This window comes from Nyctereutes procyonoides, unplaced genomic scaffold, assembly GCF_905146905.1.
Source record: "Nyctereutes procyonoides isolate TBG_1078 unplaced genomic scaffold, NYPRO_anot_genome, whole genome shotgun sequence".
Lineage (NCBI taxonomy): Eukaryota > Metazoa > Chordata > Mammalia > Carnivora > Canidae > Nyctereutes > Nyctereutes procyonoides.
The window spans coordinates 50,684,294-50,702,079 of NW_026575052.1; the positions used below are offsets into that span (position 1 = coordinate 50,684,294).

General features: G+C 56.8%; 1 protein-coding gene across 2 annotated transcripts in view; it reads right to left on the reverse strand.

Annotated features, from left to right (window-relative positions):
• Positions 1-8,213: 8,213 nt before the first annotated feature.
• Positions 8,214-17,786, reverse strand: part of CXXC5 (CXXC finger protein 5) — a 35,245-nt gene continuing 25,672 nt past the window's right edge. For both annotated transcript variants that reach the window (XM_055332813.1, XM_055332814.1), the window contains exons 2-3: positions 10,862-11,939; positions 8,214-9,261 (exon numbers count right to left, since the gene is read on the reverse strand). In XM_055332813.1, the coding sequence (XP_055188788.1) occupies positions 9,217-9,261; positions 10,862-11,770 (954 nt within the window). In that variant the 5' untranslated portion in view covers positions 11,771-11,939 and the 3' untranslated portion in view covers positions 8,214-9,216. The remainder of the gene's footprint in view (positions 9,262-10,861; positions 11,940-17,786) is intronic.

Below are 17,786 nucleotides of genomic sequence, written 5' to 3' on the forward strand. Positions count from 1 at the left end.
TTTAGTTTCCTTGGATGAGACCTCTGACAGGGATCCCAGCCTCCTGCTGACCCACCACCCCAGGTGCAGGGGCAGGGGATGGTCAGGCATTTATTGGCCTCACATACCCAGGTTGGCTGAATATTTCACTCCAGACCCTTCAAAGGCTGCCCAGGTTCCAGAACTATCACTGGCTTCCACTGTCCCCTGGACAAAACACATATTCTCATCCTGGAGCTTGGGGTTGACTCTGCAGTCCCTGGGGCTGCCTCCTGTAGGGACTCCTGCAGGCGAGGTTTTACTTACACTCCTCCAAGAAGCCTTCTTGACGCCTCCTGTCCACGCAGATCTCTTGCTCACCAAAGGGCACAAAAAAGGCTGGAGAGTTCACAAGGCCGGTGCATGCAGGATTTCTCATTCCACCCTCCAGCATCTTTAGGAAGGGATGTTACTTGCTGATGAGTAAACTGACACCTGGAGAAGAAACGTCTTAGGGAAGGTCACATAGCCCTGGCCGGAGGCCCTTTTTTCTCTTGGGGTCCCCTCTTGGACGTCCCCCACCTGTTGGCACCACAGTTGGGATCCTCAGGCTTAGAGCCATCACCAGCTTCTTCCTCCAGGTCCTTTAACACTGAGCCAACTCTTGTCCCCCAACCCATCCAGTTATTCAGCATTACTGAGCACCTAGCAGGTGCCAACAGGACAAGCTCTTCCCCACTGGAGCTTACCTTCTAGCTGGGAAGACCAACAAGCAAACAAGGGTGTTCACCCAGCGTGGTCCCAGCAGGGCTGTGACGGGGTCACCTGGGGCCATGGGTGCACAGAGGAGGGTCCTCCAGCCAGACCTGCAGAGTCCAGGCAGACTTCACCCATAGCTCTGCCTCCCTTGGGTCCTGCCTGCCCTGGGAACTTCCTCCCAGGCCTAACCTCTCAGTCCCACTAGCTGCGGCCCCAATATGTTTAAGTGGGTGACTGGCTGAGAAAGGCTAATGCCCAGGTCCCTGACCCCAGTGTTGTATCAACCAGCAGGCTTACTCCGTATCTGCCCAGGACCAATCAATCCACTGTCTCCACCATCTCCACAGACTCCTGGGATGGATAGAGGGGTAGGCCAGACAGCAGGCCCATTTGGCTAGAGCTGGGCTAGGGCTGGCATGTCCCTGGCACTCCTCTTTGAGCCCACCCCCCCCCCAGGTGGAACCAGCAGGAGAGCAGGAAGGAGGCAAGGGTCAAAGGCTCCCCCTTCCCACGCCGCTGGGCCTAGCTGGGAACAGGAGAGAAAGAGGCCATAGGACTGTTGCTTAGTCCTCGGGGTTCCCAATGGCCACCAGGAAGGTAGGAGAAAATGAGAGAGGGTCTCAGTCTCAGCAACCAGAATCCTCCCACCAGTTGGACTGGGGGCTCGGAGCGGGGATGGGGGGTGAAGGGGTGCAGGAGGCAGGGCAGGCTCCTGACCCAGAGTCCAGTGCCCTTGCCAGGGATGGGGGCGGCGTCAGGGGCATGGGCACCCTCGTGATGAAGCTGGCTGCAGGGCGATTAATCTCATGAGGACTGTACATCAGCCCCCCACTCCATAGCCTCCCATGGTCAACCCCGCCTGTGCTGCCCCGGGAGTTAATCTCAGCTCCGGGGACTTCTCAGCTGCTATCACGGCTGCATTAATTCTGAGGCAGAGGGAGGCAGGAAAGAGGGAAAACAGATGGAGGGTGGATAGCCTCCTTGGGAAGGTTTCATGGTCAGCAGCTGGTGAGGAGGGGTCCCAAAAGATGGGGCCTCAGGCCCCTCCAAGGCCCTGCCCTGGATGAGGAGTGGGGGACATCCATATCATCCCTGTCAGACCATCAGAACTCCTGAACCCCCAGCCCCTAGCCCTAGGCCACCAGCTGAGCCCCAAATGCAGTTTACAGTTTTGACAGCAGATGTCTCTGCTATTATGATTTATCAAAATGCTTAAGGTAAATAATGCACACATATTTATAGGAAAGGAAGCAGGCAGCAGAAGGTGGGAGGGATTTGAACAGGGTCAGGGGACTTCAGGGAAGAGGACTCAGAGCACCGCTGCCTGTCCTCCGCCCTCCCTACTCAGACATAAGGCTTGATCCCAGCTGGGCCTCAGAGAGAATGGCAGGGGCGACATTAAACCTGCCCAGCCTCCTGCCCTAGCCTGGTCCTTGGGGCGTCAAGGAGTGGATGGGCCCGTTTTGCTGGGCCTCTGCCAGGCCCAGGAGGCGGCCACCCGAGGGAAGCGCTGAGCCAGCCTCACACCTCAGCCACGTTTCCATGGCTTCACTGCGTCCTGGCTCCCGAGGGCTCTGTCGCCTTATCAACGGCGGGCACTGCCCTGGCCCTCACCCCGCAGTCACTCGCCCCGGGCTGCCTGTGGATCATCCGCAGCAGAGCCACAATTTAGGCACGGCCGGTGCCCTGGACAGGCCTCAGAGCTGGGTGAGGAGCTGGGAGCGTGGCGGGTGGGAAGTCGCCACGGAGGCAGAGGCCCCCCAATACCCAAATCCTGTCATTCTGGGGGAGGGGGCAGTGATCCTGGGCTACTCTCTCATCCCCCACACTCATTCTGCATAGGGCTGTTTCCAGATATTTCTGGGCTTAAGAACATTTGGTTAAAGAACTTGATTGGGTTTTCTGATTTGAAAAGCAATATGTATTTATTGCAACAAAAGAGTGAAAAAGCAAAGAGTCAGAAAGTGCAGAAAAGTTTAAGGAAGCAATGCTTGACCCTAATCCCACATCTGGGCATGATCACAGGAGCATGTGGGGTGGGGGTGGGCGGCTCCTTCCAGCCAAGGCCTGAAGTGTAACCAGGTGTTTAAGGGCCAGTGTCTGGAACTGGAGGAACCCAGCTGTGTGACATTGTGTGTCTCTCCCCTTCTGCCTCTCTGAACCTCAAATTTCTCATTTGCAAAATGGGGTAACTAATCAGTGCCCTCCTCACGGATGATCAGGAGGGTTAAGTGAGCTGCTAAACGCAACAGACTCGCTCAAGGCCTGGCACATGAGCCACAAGCTCTATGCCTTGAGAGGCTAGAGTTGTCATTAGCACCTCTAACCAAGGGTAGAGATAAAGAGTATGAAGGCTCCAGGGGACTCTTCCTAGTAAGTCTCCCCCACCCGTGAACAGCACTCCAATTAGGGTTGAAAAGGCACGAGAGGGGAAAAAAATGCCCAGAAAAAGGAGATAATGTGTTTATGCAACCCACAGGAGGTTTTTCTGGTGCTGATGCCAGCCCTGCTGAACAGCTGGCCACAGCCCTGAAGCCAGGCGAAGCTACCCAGAGCCATCAGTGCAGTGATGGGGGTGGCGCAGGGACACGAAGCTTGGCCTGCTGGGGTGGGAGAGGCCATGGACGTAGTACCTGAAGAGGAGTCAGAAGGGAGAAGGCAACAAGAAACAGACGTGCATCCGAACAATCGAACATCAGGACTCTGGTAGCTGGTCACCAGAGCCCCCCCAATCCCCACCGCAGCCTAGGCACTTTGCACCCAGGCCTGGAGCCCTGGAGGACCTGCACTCTCCTGTCCTGGGCCCGCCCCATTTTCACGCCCTGCTGCCTGGAATCTGAGGCAGGCCTTGTTCTCTGGCAGGAGGGGAATTTAATGCCTCTGAGGGATGGCAGGTCGATAGGGGAAGAGAGATGAAAGTGTCCGCTCTGGCAGCTGGGTCAGGGCCTCGAGGGGACAATCCTGAAGCCCCCCCCCCCTTCATCCCCAGCCATTCTCCAAGCTGTGTGGCAGGAAGAGCCCTTAAGGGGCCCTCAGGGAAGAGGTAGACCTCTGGGGATGGGAGTCCCTGCAGGGCTGTGTGACCTTGGGAGCAGCTGGGCCTCTCTGTGCCCATTAGCTGCCTGCAGGGTGCCGGGGCCAAGGTCTATATTATTAAGGTGCTGGTGGCTGCCTGTCCCTCCCCCACCTTGGCTGTTGTCAGCATGGCCTGCCAGCATGGGGCCATGGATGGGCTGTAGGGGGCCAGGCTGGGCTGCACAATGACCTCCATCCATCCATCTCTGGCATCTAGGAGGGAGTGGGAGCTGCAGCTGCAATCAGGACAGGCCTAGGCACCCTTGACTGCAGCCAGGCCAAGTGGTCATCACCACCTCCCTTGTACAGGGCTGAGTCAAGCCTGGGAATGGAGGTTAAGGCCCCAAGTCAGAACCTGGCCCCTGGCCAACAGCCCTGGGTCTCTGTTGGAGATGGTGTGTGTCTTGGCACTGGGAGGGAAACTTGTTGCTCTGCAAAGCACCCTGCCAGATGCCCCACTCTACCTCGGCATCCCTGGTCATGTTGGCCTTCTTTCCTAGAAACTGAGAGGCAAGGGTGGTTGGCCAAGGTCATCCATCTCTCTCTCTCTCTCTCTCTCTCTCTCTTTCTCTCTCTCTCTCTCTCTCTCACACACACACACACACACACACACACACACACACACACACAGTGACCGAGAAGTGAAGAGGACCCATGTGTTCAGACTCCCAGGTCCCCTTTCCTTTTCATGGAAGCAGACAGTCCTCCCAAAGCAGCCTGGTGCCAGGGGTGGAGGCCAGAAGCCCGAGCTTCTAATCAGACCCTTGCTACCATCTTGCTCTGTGACTTGGGCATGTCACATACTCCCTCTGGGCTTCAGTTTTACATCTGTAAAATAGTAATAATTCCGAACCTGATGATTTTCTGAAATCAAAGAAGTGAACTTACGCAACAACCTGAAGTCACTCCAGGCTGAAGGCAACCTCCAGCTAGCCTTGGACCAAAGGCAAGTATCCATGCATAGAGTCTCGCTCCTGGCCCACAAACACCTGGTACACTCCGAGAGCTGTGCTGCTTCCTCCTTCTGATACCACAAGACCACAGCAAGCTCAGAGCAGAGGGTCAAAGGCCCGTCTGGAGCGCTGAGTCAGGCTCAGGGCAGGAGACAGGGGCCCTGGGGCGGGTGGGGGTGTCCAGGCACTAAGGGACCAGGTCAGGCTGAGCCCTGCTGCTCTGGAGGGGAGGGGGCGCCTGGCAGGCGCTGGGCAGGCTGGGGTGGGGAGAGGCCTTTGGCGGCCACAGAGAACAAAGAGGCTGGGGTTGCCAGGATATTTTGTGGAGCTGAAGCTGGTGGTAGGGCTGGGAGAGGGGCCGTGGCAGCCGTGGGAACTGAGCCTGCTGCCCCCACGCCAGCTCCCACACCCAGACCGGGCCTTGGGACCAGGCTGCGGTTAAGGGGGTCTGCCAGGGACCCCACTCTGTCCTTAGAGTTGCATGCTGTCAGGGTAGAGATCTAGGAAAAGCTGCACACAGAGCCACACGTGGCACATAGTGTCAGTATCACCAAGATGATTGCAGGGTTATGCTGACACACAATGTCACCAGCACATACCCAGGGTTGTGCGAGGGGTGTCACAGGGTCACAGAATGGTCACCAGCCGGCCTCATACACTCACACAGAATCCCTGGTGTCAGTCTCAGGGCCACACTCATGATGGTCACATAGACACAATGTCACAAACCACACAGAAGCACCCAGTGTCTCTCACGGGGTCATGTGTGCCATACAACATCTGTGTGGCATCTCTAATGTCACACAGAGTTGCCCAATGTGACACATTCAGTTATACAACCTGGCCTCACACTGAGTCTGCTACAGGATTGCATAGCATCATAGGTTTACACGTGCAAGGTCACAGAATATCCCAAAGTGTGGCTACCGACATCATACATTAACCTAGGGCCATAGGAGGTCTCTCACGTAGCCTACCACACATAGACCTATTTTCCTGTCACACATAGCCACACTGTTGCACAAGGCCTCATATTGTTGTCAGGGCCTTGAAATCTGTCTGTCTCTCATATCACACACACACACACACACACACACACACACACACAGTGCTGCATGGAGGCTGGGTTTGTCTCCAGCCCTGTGTGTGTACCCCTAACCACCCCTACCATCCAGGTGAGGGAAAGGAGAGCCTCGGCTGAAGCTCTCAGGTCACCAGGAGGTCAGACTCCCAAATGTAGCAGAGGGGAACGGAGGGTGCCCGGAGGGAGGGGAATTGGGCATACAACTCTACAGGGAGCCTGCCTCTAAGTACTTCTCTGTCAGCAGGAGAGCAGCAGGGGAGCAGCAGGGGTGAGCTGGCAACAGAAGAAACAGAGGTGCAGAATACAGGGAGAGACACAGAGATGCGAGAGATGCAGAGACTCAGAGATGTGGAAGCATGACAGGACAGAGAGACACAGGAGAGACTCAGAGATCGATAGAAAACATCAAGAGAGAGATTCAGAGCCAGGGAGCCAGACAGAAATGGTTAGAGATAGACATGCTGGAGCAGGGCCTGGACAGGGCTGGGGCCCGCTCGGGGCTAGCCCACTGTAGGGGGAAGGGAGGGAAAGGTGAGGTGGCCAGGGCTTTAGGGAGGACCCACATCATGGGGAGAAGGTGCGGGACATCTTGGGGAGATTTAGGTGAACAATTTTAAAATAGTAACAGCAGCTTGCCATTGGACCAAAGGCTTAGGGTGAACCAGGCCCTCCCCAGAATGATCTCATTTCATCCTCCAGCAACTTTATGGAAGATGATTATTGTGCCCGTTTCCCAGATGCGGTAACTGAGGTCTCATCACATGTTCAGCCCACAGCCATCTCCACCCCTGCTCTACCTAGACCGCCTCCAGGCAGAGGGGCTGGCCTACCATTTCCACAAGCGGAGTACAGAGGCCAAATGGAAAGGGGTGAGGGGCTTCAAGCTTAGGGCTTCTGTGTTGAGGGATAGGCCCAGGAGCCATAGCTGGGCTGTGGGCTGGCACACTAAAAAGGTACAGGCTGGCTGAGTCACAGCAACCCCCTCCGGGCTGGCACTGGAGCCATCCACCCCACACCTGTAGGCATGCCAATGAGGGCTGGCCGAGGCCATCTGCAGCCTGTGTACTGCCAGCAGCAGCGTGGGGGCAGGCAGGGGCCTCCTGCCTGGGTGCCCCCTGCCGGCCGGGCTTGCCACCCTGATGCTCCCGAGGAGGTCCCTCCCTGCCCACTCAAGGATCTGGAGGGGCTGCAGTCTGCCTTGTGCAGGGGCTGAGGGTGCCCCTGGCTGCAACACCTCCCCCTACCCCCCACTGGACGCCCCCCTTCGGCAGAGCCGCCTGGAGAGATCACAGGCAGCCACATGAAAGGGAATTTTTCCCAGGCAGAGCTGGAGTTGAAAGCTGCCTCCCACCACCCCCGCCTGTCCCCGCTGTGTCAGGCCAGGCTGCTGAGCTCCTGGTGCTCTAAGGGAGCTTGTGACACCGGGAAGGGGCTGAGGGTCAGAGCCCCCACCTGATATGGGTTGCTTTTTCTCTGCCCCAGGAACAGTGGCAGAGGCAGCCCATCTTCCCCCAGCCCCTGCCCCTCATCCCCAAAGCCCTCACCCACCTGAAGCAAGGCCCCAACACTGTCAGGAAGTCCTTCCTCAAGTCTAGCCTCCATTGCAGCCAGGCTCAAAGCAGCTGGGTGGGAAGAAAGTCTGGCGGGCAAATAGATGATGGGTCTCATCCTGTAGGCTGGCCTCTGTGATGTGCAGGGGTGGGGCCAAGCAGCTGTCACCCCTTCCTGTTCACGCCGCCTTGGTCCAGACCATGTGGCTATGTGGTGATTTCCCCAGACATCTGGCCTCTGAGGTCGCAGAGGAGCTTGCACCAACCAACCTTCTGGGGGTAGGGAAGGTTGCACGAGAACCAAAGCCACAGCTACCCTCTGGCTTCGGTCTAGCAGCTCTCAGGGCATGTGGGGTATTTCTGTGTGCATTCTGGGCACAGGCGGGTCCCCACAAATCTGGGTTAGACCTGCTCCCTGGGGATCACCTCGGTGGTGGGGGAGTAAGGGACCAAGCGAGCAAGAACCTGAACAGGCAGCTCGGGTTCTACCTCAGGATGCCAGCTGCCCTGCACTGGCCGGGCCCTGACAAGGTAGCTCAACAGAGAAGGTGGCCCCGGATGAGCAGAGGTCCCTGGAGGTCTGGGTTCTGAGGCAAAGGGTATACTTAGGCAGGCAAGAACGTTCCAGTACAGGATACTTCCACCATGTCAGCCAGACTAGCTGTTCCCGCACGACCCCCTTCAGGAGCCATTGGCCTCACTCCCCAAGAGACTCCCTGCTCTCAATGTCCCCAGGCCGTCCTTCTTCCTCCCCAAGGGCGGCTCCACATATCCCCTGCCCAGCAATAGCCCCCAAGCCAGCCCCCAAACAGGAGAGCAAGAAGCCAGCAGTGCTTCGTGACACAAACATGCATTCGTTTTATTCACAAAACAGCCTGGTTTCCTAAAACAATACAAACAGCATGTTCATCAGCAGGAAGCTGGCCATGGGCAAGGGGGCCCAGGCCGCAGGGGCCCCCCCACCCTGGGCACCCACACCCACTGGCCGGGGGCCACGCAAAAAAGCCCTTTCTTCTGTTGCCATCAGCAAGGCCAGAAAAAAAGGACTTATTTTCTCTAAGGAAAGTAGCCAGGATCGGAAACATCGAGACACGGGCTCCCCAGATCTCAATGGATAAAGGAACAGAATTTTCATTTTTGCAAAATCATCATTGTCGGGGTGGGGGATCCCGTTCCGGGGACCGCAAGTGCAGTGCAGGCGGCCGGACCGGCCGGGGTGGGGGTGGGGGGCAGGCTGCTCCCTCCCCCTGTGAGCTCCTGGCGGCGGCCCTGCACGCGTGGATGGACACAGAGGGGCTTCGACGCAGCCATCAACATTCTCTTTATAAATGTGAGTGGATTCTCCAGGCAAACTATGCACTATTTCATGGTCGGAAAGAATCAAAGGAAGTTTAAATGAGGGTGGAGTTAAACTGTGCTAAATTACAGTAGTGCTTATTAGTAACTAGATTTCAAAAGGTTACAGAAAATTTACATTCTCTACACAAAAACTGCATCTCCTGCACAGACAACATCGACATCGACACAGGAAGGAAACTGATTGTCCATTCTTTGCCCAGGAAGTCTCAGTACTTTATAGATTCGTCTCTACCTCTGTTTTTGCTGTTGTTCTTCCGAAAAAGCAGTTAAAATTTTTTTCTTTTTCTTTTTATACTAGGGACGTGGAGATGTTAAAACGACAACAAAAAATATATATATAAAAACAGGAATGAAATCTGTGAGAGAATATTTTTGGTTCTAAAGACGGGTGCATCCGTTTGTCTTCGCCCGAATCCCTTGCTGGAGACCACACGAGCAGTGACATTGCACGGAGAGGGCAGCTTTGGGGTCCCGCCGGTCACTGAAACCACCGGAAGGCGGCTCCCGTCGGAAGCATCACCTTCTGGCGGGGGAGGGGGGGCAGGAGACAAAAACAAGGAGAGAATTCAGTCAGGGTCCGGCGGGGCCTGGTGCAAAGATGCTCCCCCGTGTATGGCCTCGTGGCAGAGGGATGAGCATGGAGTCAAGGCAGCCACCCCGTGGAGTTCCTGCCATCCTGACCAGGCCAGAGAGAAGCTTTGACCCGCTGGGCCGCTGGAGGGCCCGGAGCACTCTAAGGCCCCCTGAGCCACCGTGTCCAGGCACCCTCCTTCCAAACAGGAAGACCCATTTCCCTGGTCCAGAGGCCACAAGCACCAGGTGGCTGCAGTGCATCTGGGGGCCATGTGCATGTTTCTGTTGAATGAACACGTTAGCGCATGCACTAGATGCATATATGGATGTGTGCCTTGGGCTAGGCCACAGCATGTCGTGTGTGTGTGTGTGTGTGTGTGTGTGTGTGTGTGTGTGTGTGTGTAGGAAGGGTACTGGCTGTGTTAAGAGGCTCAGTCTGGAGTAAGCCTGGGTACTGGGCAGGGAGGGCTGCGTGTATGTGTCTGTGTCTACATGAGCTGAGAGCGGGTGCCTCTGTGTGCACATAGGTGTGTTCTCTGAGCAGGAGAGCAGATACAGGAAGCTTGGGGCTTGTGGTGGGGAGTAGCCACGGCTGGGATGTCATTATTATTTTCCAACCACTCGAACATTTGCGTCCAGCCCACTCACAGAGAGGTGGGGATGGGGCCAGGACAGCAGGCTGAAAAGATGCTTTTGTACCCAGGCCTGGCACCACAGCTAGGCTGCCACGGCTGGGGGCACAGGGACAAGCTCTGCCATGAGGGTGGAGAAAGAGCAGTATGGGAACCCTTCTGTCTGCTGTAAGCCTTCCTGTTCAGGCCACCTTGGCCTAGACCATGTGGCTATGTGGTGATTTTTCCAGAAAGCCAATCATCCCAGAGTGGACAGGCTTTGCCTATACCCCAAGATCACAGCCACCTCCTCGCCTGAGGCCTATACGACTCCTGGCCATTACCTACGAGGCCAGATTGACCTTGGAGCCCCAAGAAATCCCAAATCTGTTATTAGATGTCTAGATGCATGGCTCTTCCAGGCCTCAGGGAAGGACAGTGAGCACTGGGGGTGGCCTTAGGGGAAAAGGATGGACTCTGAAGGGGCGAGTTTAGTAAGGGGCTTACCCTTTAATGCCACATGGTTCAAAGGACAGAACTCCTCCAGCGGGACATGGGAGAGCCCCAGAATCTTAGAGCATAGATTGGAAGCTACAAGATACGTCTAAAAGTCAGAAACTTAGGACCTATCTGGAAACCCCACTAGTGGCCCAAACCTCCAGGGAAGGGTTTAGAATCCCTGGGCCTGGTCGGATATGCTCAGCCCCTGCCTGGAACTCCATGCTTGCCTTGCAAACTACAACCTAATGAGATCTCAGGAGGTGGCTCTGGGCGGTGAACTAGTGTGTAACCAGGAACCATGGAGCCCCGGGATCAGCTGAGCAGCCCCCAGACACTGGCCCAAGTAGGAAAAGTAGGGTCGGGCAGGGTGGGAGTGGGTTTGGACTGCCAGCCAGACACAAAAGCCCACACACACACCTCCCTCTAAGGCGTTGTTACCTCCAGAGCAGCGGAAGGCTTCTTTTTGAGTTCCTCACATTTTCTGAATTTGCAAATCTGATGGCCAGTCTTTCGGTTCCTACAACTGCTGCACTGCTCGCAGTTGATGCGCCGCCGGCAGGGCGCGCACATGCCGCAGCGTTTCCGCTTCTTCTTGCCCGAGCTGATGGCCGAGGCCAGCTCTCCCTGCATAGGGTACTCGGCCAGGCCGGCCATGTGCAGCGCGCTCTCAGCCAGGAACACGCCCGCAGGGGTCATGATGAAGAGGCCTGGGTTGATGGGGAAGGCGCCCAGGTAAGGGAAGTCGGACTGCCCGTTGAGGGCCTCGGCACCCGCCACAGCCTCCATGTCGGGCAGGCCAGCGCCCGCCTCGCTCATCAGCGGCAGGTGCTCCTGCACCACGCGCTTCAGCATCTCCGTGGACTGCGCGAACTGCTGCAGCGTCAGCTGTCCCTCGGCTGCCAGCTCCGTGGCCCGCTCTGCCTTGCTCAGCAGGCTGGCCACAGCACCACTTTTGTGCTTTGAGGTAGGGTTGCTTTTGTCCGCGGCCATGGCCGCCGCCAGGTCGTGCCCATTGGCCAACAGGGAGGCGGCGGCGGCGGCAGCGGCGGCGGCCTTTTCAGCAGACTCGCTACCCATCATGCTGCCACCACCACTGCCCCCGCTGCCCCCAAAGGAAGAGTAGTGGGAGAGGGGGCGGGAGCGGCGCAGGCTCTTGTTGAGGGGTTCGCTGATGATGCCGCTCTTGTTCCGACGCTCGGGGGGCGGCGCGTCATCTGCCACCGAGGCTGGCGCGGCAGTGGCTACTGCCGTGCTCTTGTCGGCTACTCCTGCCTTGGGGCCGCTGCCACCAGTGTTGCCGCTGCTACTGCCACCACTGTCCTGGGGGCTACTGCCGAGGCTCGACATGGTGGGGCCAAGGCCCAGAGCCCACTGCTGGGGGCGGGGTGGGAGGGCTGCCAATTCCTGGGAGGTCCACAGACGAGCACTGCGCGGCTGCCCACGACAGAGATGCCTGGTGGGCCCCGCTACTCAGGGCAGGCACATGGTCAGGTGTCCACCTGGAAGGGTCTTCACTCTGTTGGTACAAGAGAGTAGAGGGTCAGGGCGGTGGAAACATCTCCTTTCCTGACCTCACCATCACTCCCAACAACCCTATCACCATTGTTACAGCCGCAAGCCCTGCGGGGCATTTTTTAAGTGCCAGGTCCAACATGGTCAAGTACTTTTTAGGTGTACTACTTTTTTTTTTTTTAAGATTTTATTTATTTATTTCACAGATTGAGAATACACAAGGGGAGCGGCAGAGGGAGAGGGAGAAGCAGGCTCCCCACTAAGTTGGAAGCTTGACACAGGGCTAATTTGTCACATGCCTGGGATCGTGACCCGAGCTGAATGAAGGCAGCCGCTCAACTGACTGAGCTACCCAGGCACCCTGTGTATACTTTTTAAAAAACATTCTATTTATTTTAGAGAGTGAGGGAGACAGAGAACAGAGCAAGTGCAAGCGGGGAGGGGAGCAGAAAGAGAGGGACAAGCAGACTCTGCAACTCAGCACAAGCCTGATGCAGGGGCTCAACCCCACAACCCCAAGATCATGACCTGAGCCTAAATCAAGAGTTGAATACTTAAGCGACTGAGCCCCTATTTGTACTATTTCAGTTAAGACGCACAAGCACCCTTTGAAGTAGTAGCTCATAATCCTCATTTTATAGAGGAGGAATTCAAGATTTAGAAGAATTGACCACAGCTACTGAGTGTCATGGCAGAGGCTCAGCCTGGGTCTGTACAGCTCAGGTCTCTGGCCAGTCCTTCCGGGGCTGGGAGTAGAAAGCACTGGAGTTGTTTATTAACCTCAGAGGGTTATAGAGTCATCTTCTGCTTCCTAATCTTCTTTCTCTGACCCATCTACAAAAGGGTTTGGAACAGCCTCTGAAAAGTTTGAAGGTGTAGACCAGAAGTCTGAGAAGTTGGGGTGCCCAGGTGGCTCAGTTGAGGCATCCAATTCAATTTTGGCTCAGGTCAAGATCTCAAGATCATGGGATCCAGCCTTGTGTTGGGCTCGTCACTCAGCAGGGAGTCTGCTCGAGTTTCTATCCCTCTGCTTGTGCTCCGGTGTGCATGCTCTCTCTAAATAAATAAATCTTAAAAAAAAAAAAAAAAAGTCTGGGAAGCTGCTCCCAGACTCTCATTTGGCAATTCATAATACATATGGATTATCTCAAGGCTCTGACAAGTCCTGCAGGGAAAGGAAACTGACTTCAGAGGTTGCCAAATAGAGCACAGAATCCTTATTTCAAGGCGCATGTATCCTGCTAGAGGGCAAGCAGCACGTGCCAGAGGATAAGCCTTCTCCTGCAAGAGTGGGGGGACACGCTGTGAACGTATCAGCACACGCTTCCTCCTCACTCTCAAACCATAGTCATCATTACCTCAGACCCCACTCCTGTCTCTACTCAGGCCTCCCTGCTGTGCTCCAGCCTGGCTCCCAGATGGGTCTGGGATGAGGTCCCAGGGAGAGCCTTGAGCTGGGGAAGGCTGTGGGCAGGAGGGGCCTTGGCTAGGGCATGCTGGGACTGAGCGTGGGTGTGACCCTCCAGGACCAGAGACTCTTCTTTGGCCACATCCATGTTTCTGAGGTGCCTCTTCCTAGGACAAGAGCCTGCTCTGCTCAGGCCCCAGGATTAAGGAGCAGCCAGGCTCCTTGGCCAGGATCTCTGGAAGGAATTGTGCGAAGGAGTGGAGTGGCTGTCTCATTAGCCCTGGCTCTCTAGCATCGCATCCCTGCCTGCCTGCTTGCCATAGCCCAGCAACCCCCAGGAGAGGGATAGGAGGGGAGGGCCCAGCCTGAGCAGCTGGCGGCTCAAGGGGGAGGTGCACATCTGGCTAGGCCTGTCCCGCCCCAGGCTTGGGGGCGGCACACATGCATCTTTGTCCCCAGGCAACCTCACCATCCCCCAGTCACAGGACTCTGCCGGTCCTGGTCCCAGGAGGTCATCTAGTCCAACCTTCTGCACTTACATAGGGGGAATTGAGGCCCTGAGCCGGCAGGGCTCCCTGTTCCAGGACTGCTAAGGAGTGGCCACAAGGCAGAGCGAGTGTAGGAAAGGGAAAAGCCCTGTCTCTTGAGAGAGGCAAAAATGGCAGGCATCCACAGACAGCCAGGTGCTCCCTGCCTCTCCCCAGAGGGCAGCGGCCCACGTCCACTCTGCTTAGTGAAGGTAGATGGGTGGCAAGAGCTGGGAGAGCTGGCAGGTTCTAGCAGGACAAACCCAGGAGCGCCTGGCAGGGTGTTTAGGCTGGGCCAGGCTGGGGGTACTACAGAGGTCAGAGTTGTAAGAGGAAGGGGAGCTGGTAGGATGGCGGGGCTGTGTCCCACCTCTAAGGGCTAAGCCCAGGGTGGCTCTCAGGCCCTCCCTCAGAAATCAGTGCGTATCCAGGCATCAGTGACCCTGGCTCGGTGTTGAGGACTAGGGCCAGAGACCGTCACCCCAGGTTAACTGCCCCTGCCCATCTGAGCTCAACTACCCCACCCCAGAGCACACAGTGCCCGGTAGGCCTGGACATGGTGTGGGGAGAAAAGAGAAGGCAGGAGCCCTTGGGCTGCAGAGGCAGGGGAGAGGTGGGGAGGGGAGCGGCTTGCACCCTAGCCCCCCGTGTGTCCCCGCCTCTGCGGCCTGCTGGCTGGTGGCAGGAATCGATAGCTACATTAACGCTGCTCCTGCTCCCCGCCCCCCCCTCCACCCAGCTCCAGGATCTGGCTCTGTGTGCAGGGTGGCAGGTCAATTAGAAGTCAGCGCTCTCCAACACGGGCCTGTGTTCAGGGCTGGTGCTCTGGCTGACTCTCTCTGCTTTTGTCTCCATCCTGAGTCCCGTGGTAGGGACTAAAACTCATGCTCTGTTCATCTCTGGCCCCTTCCTTGCATCTCTCTGATCTTTCATCTTTCTGTTCTTCCTCAGGGACTACCCTCTCTCCCAACCCCCCAGGTCCTGGGACATACTGGGCCGTGGAGCAGAAGACGTGATATGTCATCAAACAGGTGCTGCAGGCAGAACGCTATTTCGTCAGCCACAGAAACTGAAGGTGGGGAGTACACAAGGGGGGACTGGCACCCAGGTAACTCCTCAGACCCCAGAGTGTGCAGATACTCACATCTAGTTAGTCTGTGAGGCCTAGTCTCTAAGCCAATTCCAAATCTGCCCCTAAACCTGGCTCATCTCCTTTAGACCCTGAGAAAAGGTGATGCCCTGGTCCCAGAGGACCACTGACCACAGGACTTGTCTGCCCTCCTCATAGTAGGGGAGACATAAGACCTTCTCCCAGGCCCCTGCCCTCCACTGCAAGGCACACAGCAACCCCCTCCCAGGCCAGAAAAAGGCCTGGCAGTGCCCAGGCAGCAGGGGAGGAGCTGGGGCTGCGTTGAAGCGGAGCGGGAATGAGCGGGAGGGAAAGCTGGCGGGCAGGCGGGCGGCGGCGGGCGCATCCATCATCGGCCCTGCCAGGAACGCATCCAGCCCCCAAAAAGAAATACTGCGCCTGAGGAGGGACAACAAAGGGCTCCGTTTCATCAGCAATGCGGAGCCAGCGCCCCGCCGCCCCGCCAGCCGCGGTCAGCCCACAAAGGACCCCTTTGTCCATGCAGGAGCCGGGCGGCCGGGAGCTGGGACCATGGGCTGACGGGCGGGGACAGAGCCCAGAGGGAGGGAGTGTGGGGGGAACCGGTCATGGGGAGCTGGGGGGCAGAGAGGGGCAAGGGGGGCAGAACAGAGACAGGTGGTGCAGAGAGAAGATTATGAGACACAGAACCCTGGGGGCAGGTCAGAGAAAGGGGGGTTTAGAGAGGACAGGGCAAGGGGTCATGGTTGAGAAGAGAGCCTTATGGGAAGCCAATAACGAGGGACCGGGCTCAGAGAGATCGGAGGCTCCCAGCCCAGCCTAGACTTGAGGGTCCGACAGACATGGAAAGAGCCCTGAGGAAAATCCAAGACCTGGGGACCTGGGGACCAAGAGAAAGCAGCTGCACATGCCCACAGCTCTGAGAGGGAGGCAGGGGGTGGGTGGATCCCAGCCCAGTCTGGCTTACGGCCTGGGAAACATAGCTTGATAGGGATGAGGCTGAGAGTCACCGGGTTCTTGGCCTCAGGGCCTGGCTATGGGGCCCAAGCTCCTATGGGCTCTAGCTCACTGGCTAAGCTGGAAGTCAGGAAGTCAAAGCTGGAACCACTCTCCTGACACTGGGACCATGCCCTGCCTCCCAGGCTCTAGCCAGCCCCAGAAGACACAGACCCACCCCTCTCCAACCAGCTCCCCGCATCAAGTGACACTCAGTCCCCGCACTACCTAACCGTATCAGTTAGCATTTATTGAGCACCTACTGTATCAGGCCCCGTGCTCTCATGCTTTACCGGGAAATAGAGCCTAGTAAGCAGCTTCAGAGATGAGGAAATTGAGGCTGTTCAGACTGTCAGGCCAAGGTCATATGGCTGGTGCCCGGTCTGGTTCGAATTTGAACCCAGAGCCCAAATATTAGTCATCTTGCTGTGTGACACTTTTGCTCTGCCTGTGCAACTGACAAAGTAGTCCAGGGCAAGGTGACCCAGCTGTCCCCAGGCTGCCCCCACCCCCTGGGGTTGTTACCGTGCCTGTCACCTTTACGTGCATGGGGGGGGGCGAGTTGTCACAGACCCCAGGGAGTGTCTTCACCCAGGGGGCTTGGAGATGCCCAGGCAGGAACCTGGAATGCTAGGCCAATGACATCATAATGCTAGCTGACAATGAGGTCATCAGAGGTAATGGTAATGCCCTCACTCAACCCTGAGCCCTTCCAGCTAGCCAGCAATGGAGGAAGGGGCCCAGGGGCAGGGATCGTGCTGTCTGCACATAGACATGCACACAGGTGGCCCACAGTGAGGTGTTCTAGATGTTTAGCTGCACACAGTCCCCCACCATTGACCCAACAACAGTCCCCTGCCTTGCGGTACTGGGGAGATTGTGCGGGAGATGACTCTGCGCCACCCTGGGGGAGTGCACAGGAGCTGGGCCAATGTGAAACGAGAGCAGGAAGGCGACCAAGTGGGGCACTGAGGGCCCTTCTAGAAGGAACTGCTAGCCTGTGAGTGAGAGATGAGGCGAGGTTACCAAAGGGGCCATGAGCCTGAAACAGTCCTAAAGAAAAGGGGAAGAGGGGCGCCTGGCTGCCTCAGTCAGTAGAGCACGTGGTGGAGCATGCGACTCTTGATCTTAGGGTCGTCAGCTTGCGCCCCACGCCAAGGGGAGAATTTAATTAAAAAAAAATGGGGAAGAGGGTGTGAGGTGCGGTTGTGAGGTTGGCAGGGTCCCAAATGGGCAGGGCACTGAGGCCAAGAGTAGGATTTTTTAAAACAGCTTTACTGAGGCATAGTTTACACATTATAAACTTTACCCATTTATAAGAGTACAATTCAATGATTTTTAGTAAGTTTACAGAGTTGTGCCATGCCACCCCACTTCCAACGGCTGAATCTGACCAAGGCACTATCCTTCTCTCGCTCTTTTGCTGGCTAGATCAAACTTCCAGCCATCCTTCCTATTGAGGGAGGGCTTCCTGGAGGAGGCTGCATTCCAGCAGGGCCTTCAGGACCCAGAGACATGGGCCCAGCATTCCACCATCATCTGGGCAGGACTTGCACACTCTTGACCTCTTCACACTTTTCCCACACTTCCACTTGCACTCTTGACATCTCTGGGGCAGCCTTGTTATGCTCCTCCACCCTCTTCAGGTCTCTTGGCCTCCAAGGGAGGTAACATGGACAGACAAGAGTAATGGTGGGCAAGCCAGTGGTGGCGAAGAGAGAAGACCACAGGCTGTGGTGGCTGAACTGCGCTGTGGCTGAGCACACGGGGCAGGGGTGGGGGCATCGTCTCTGATTTCCATGATTCAGCCTA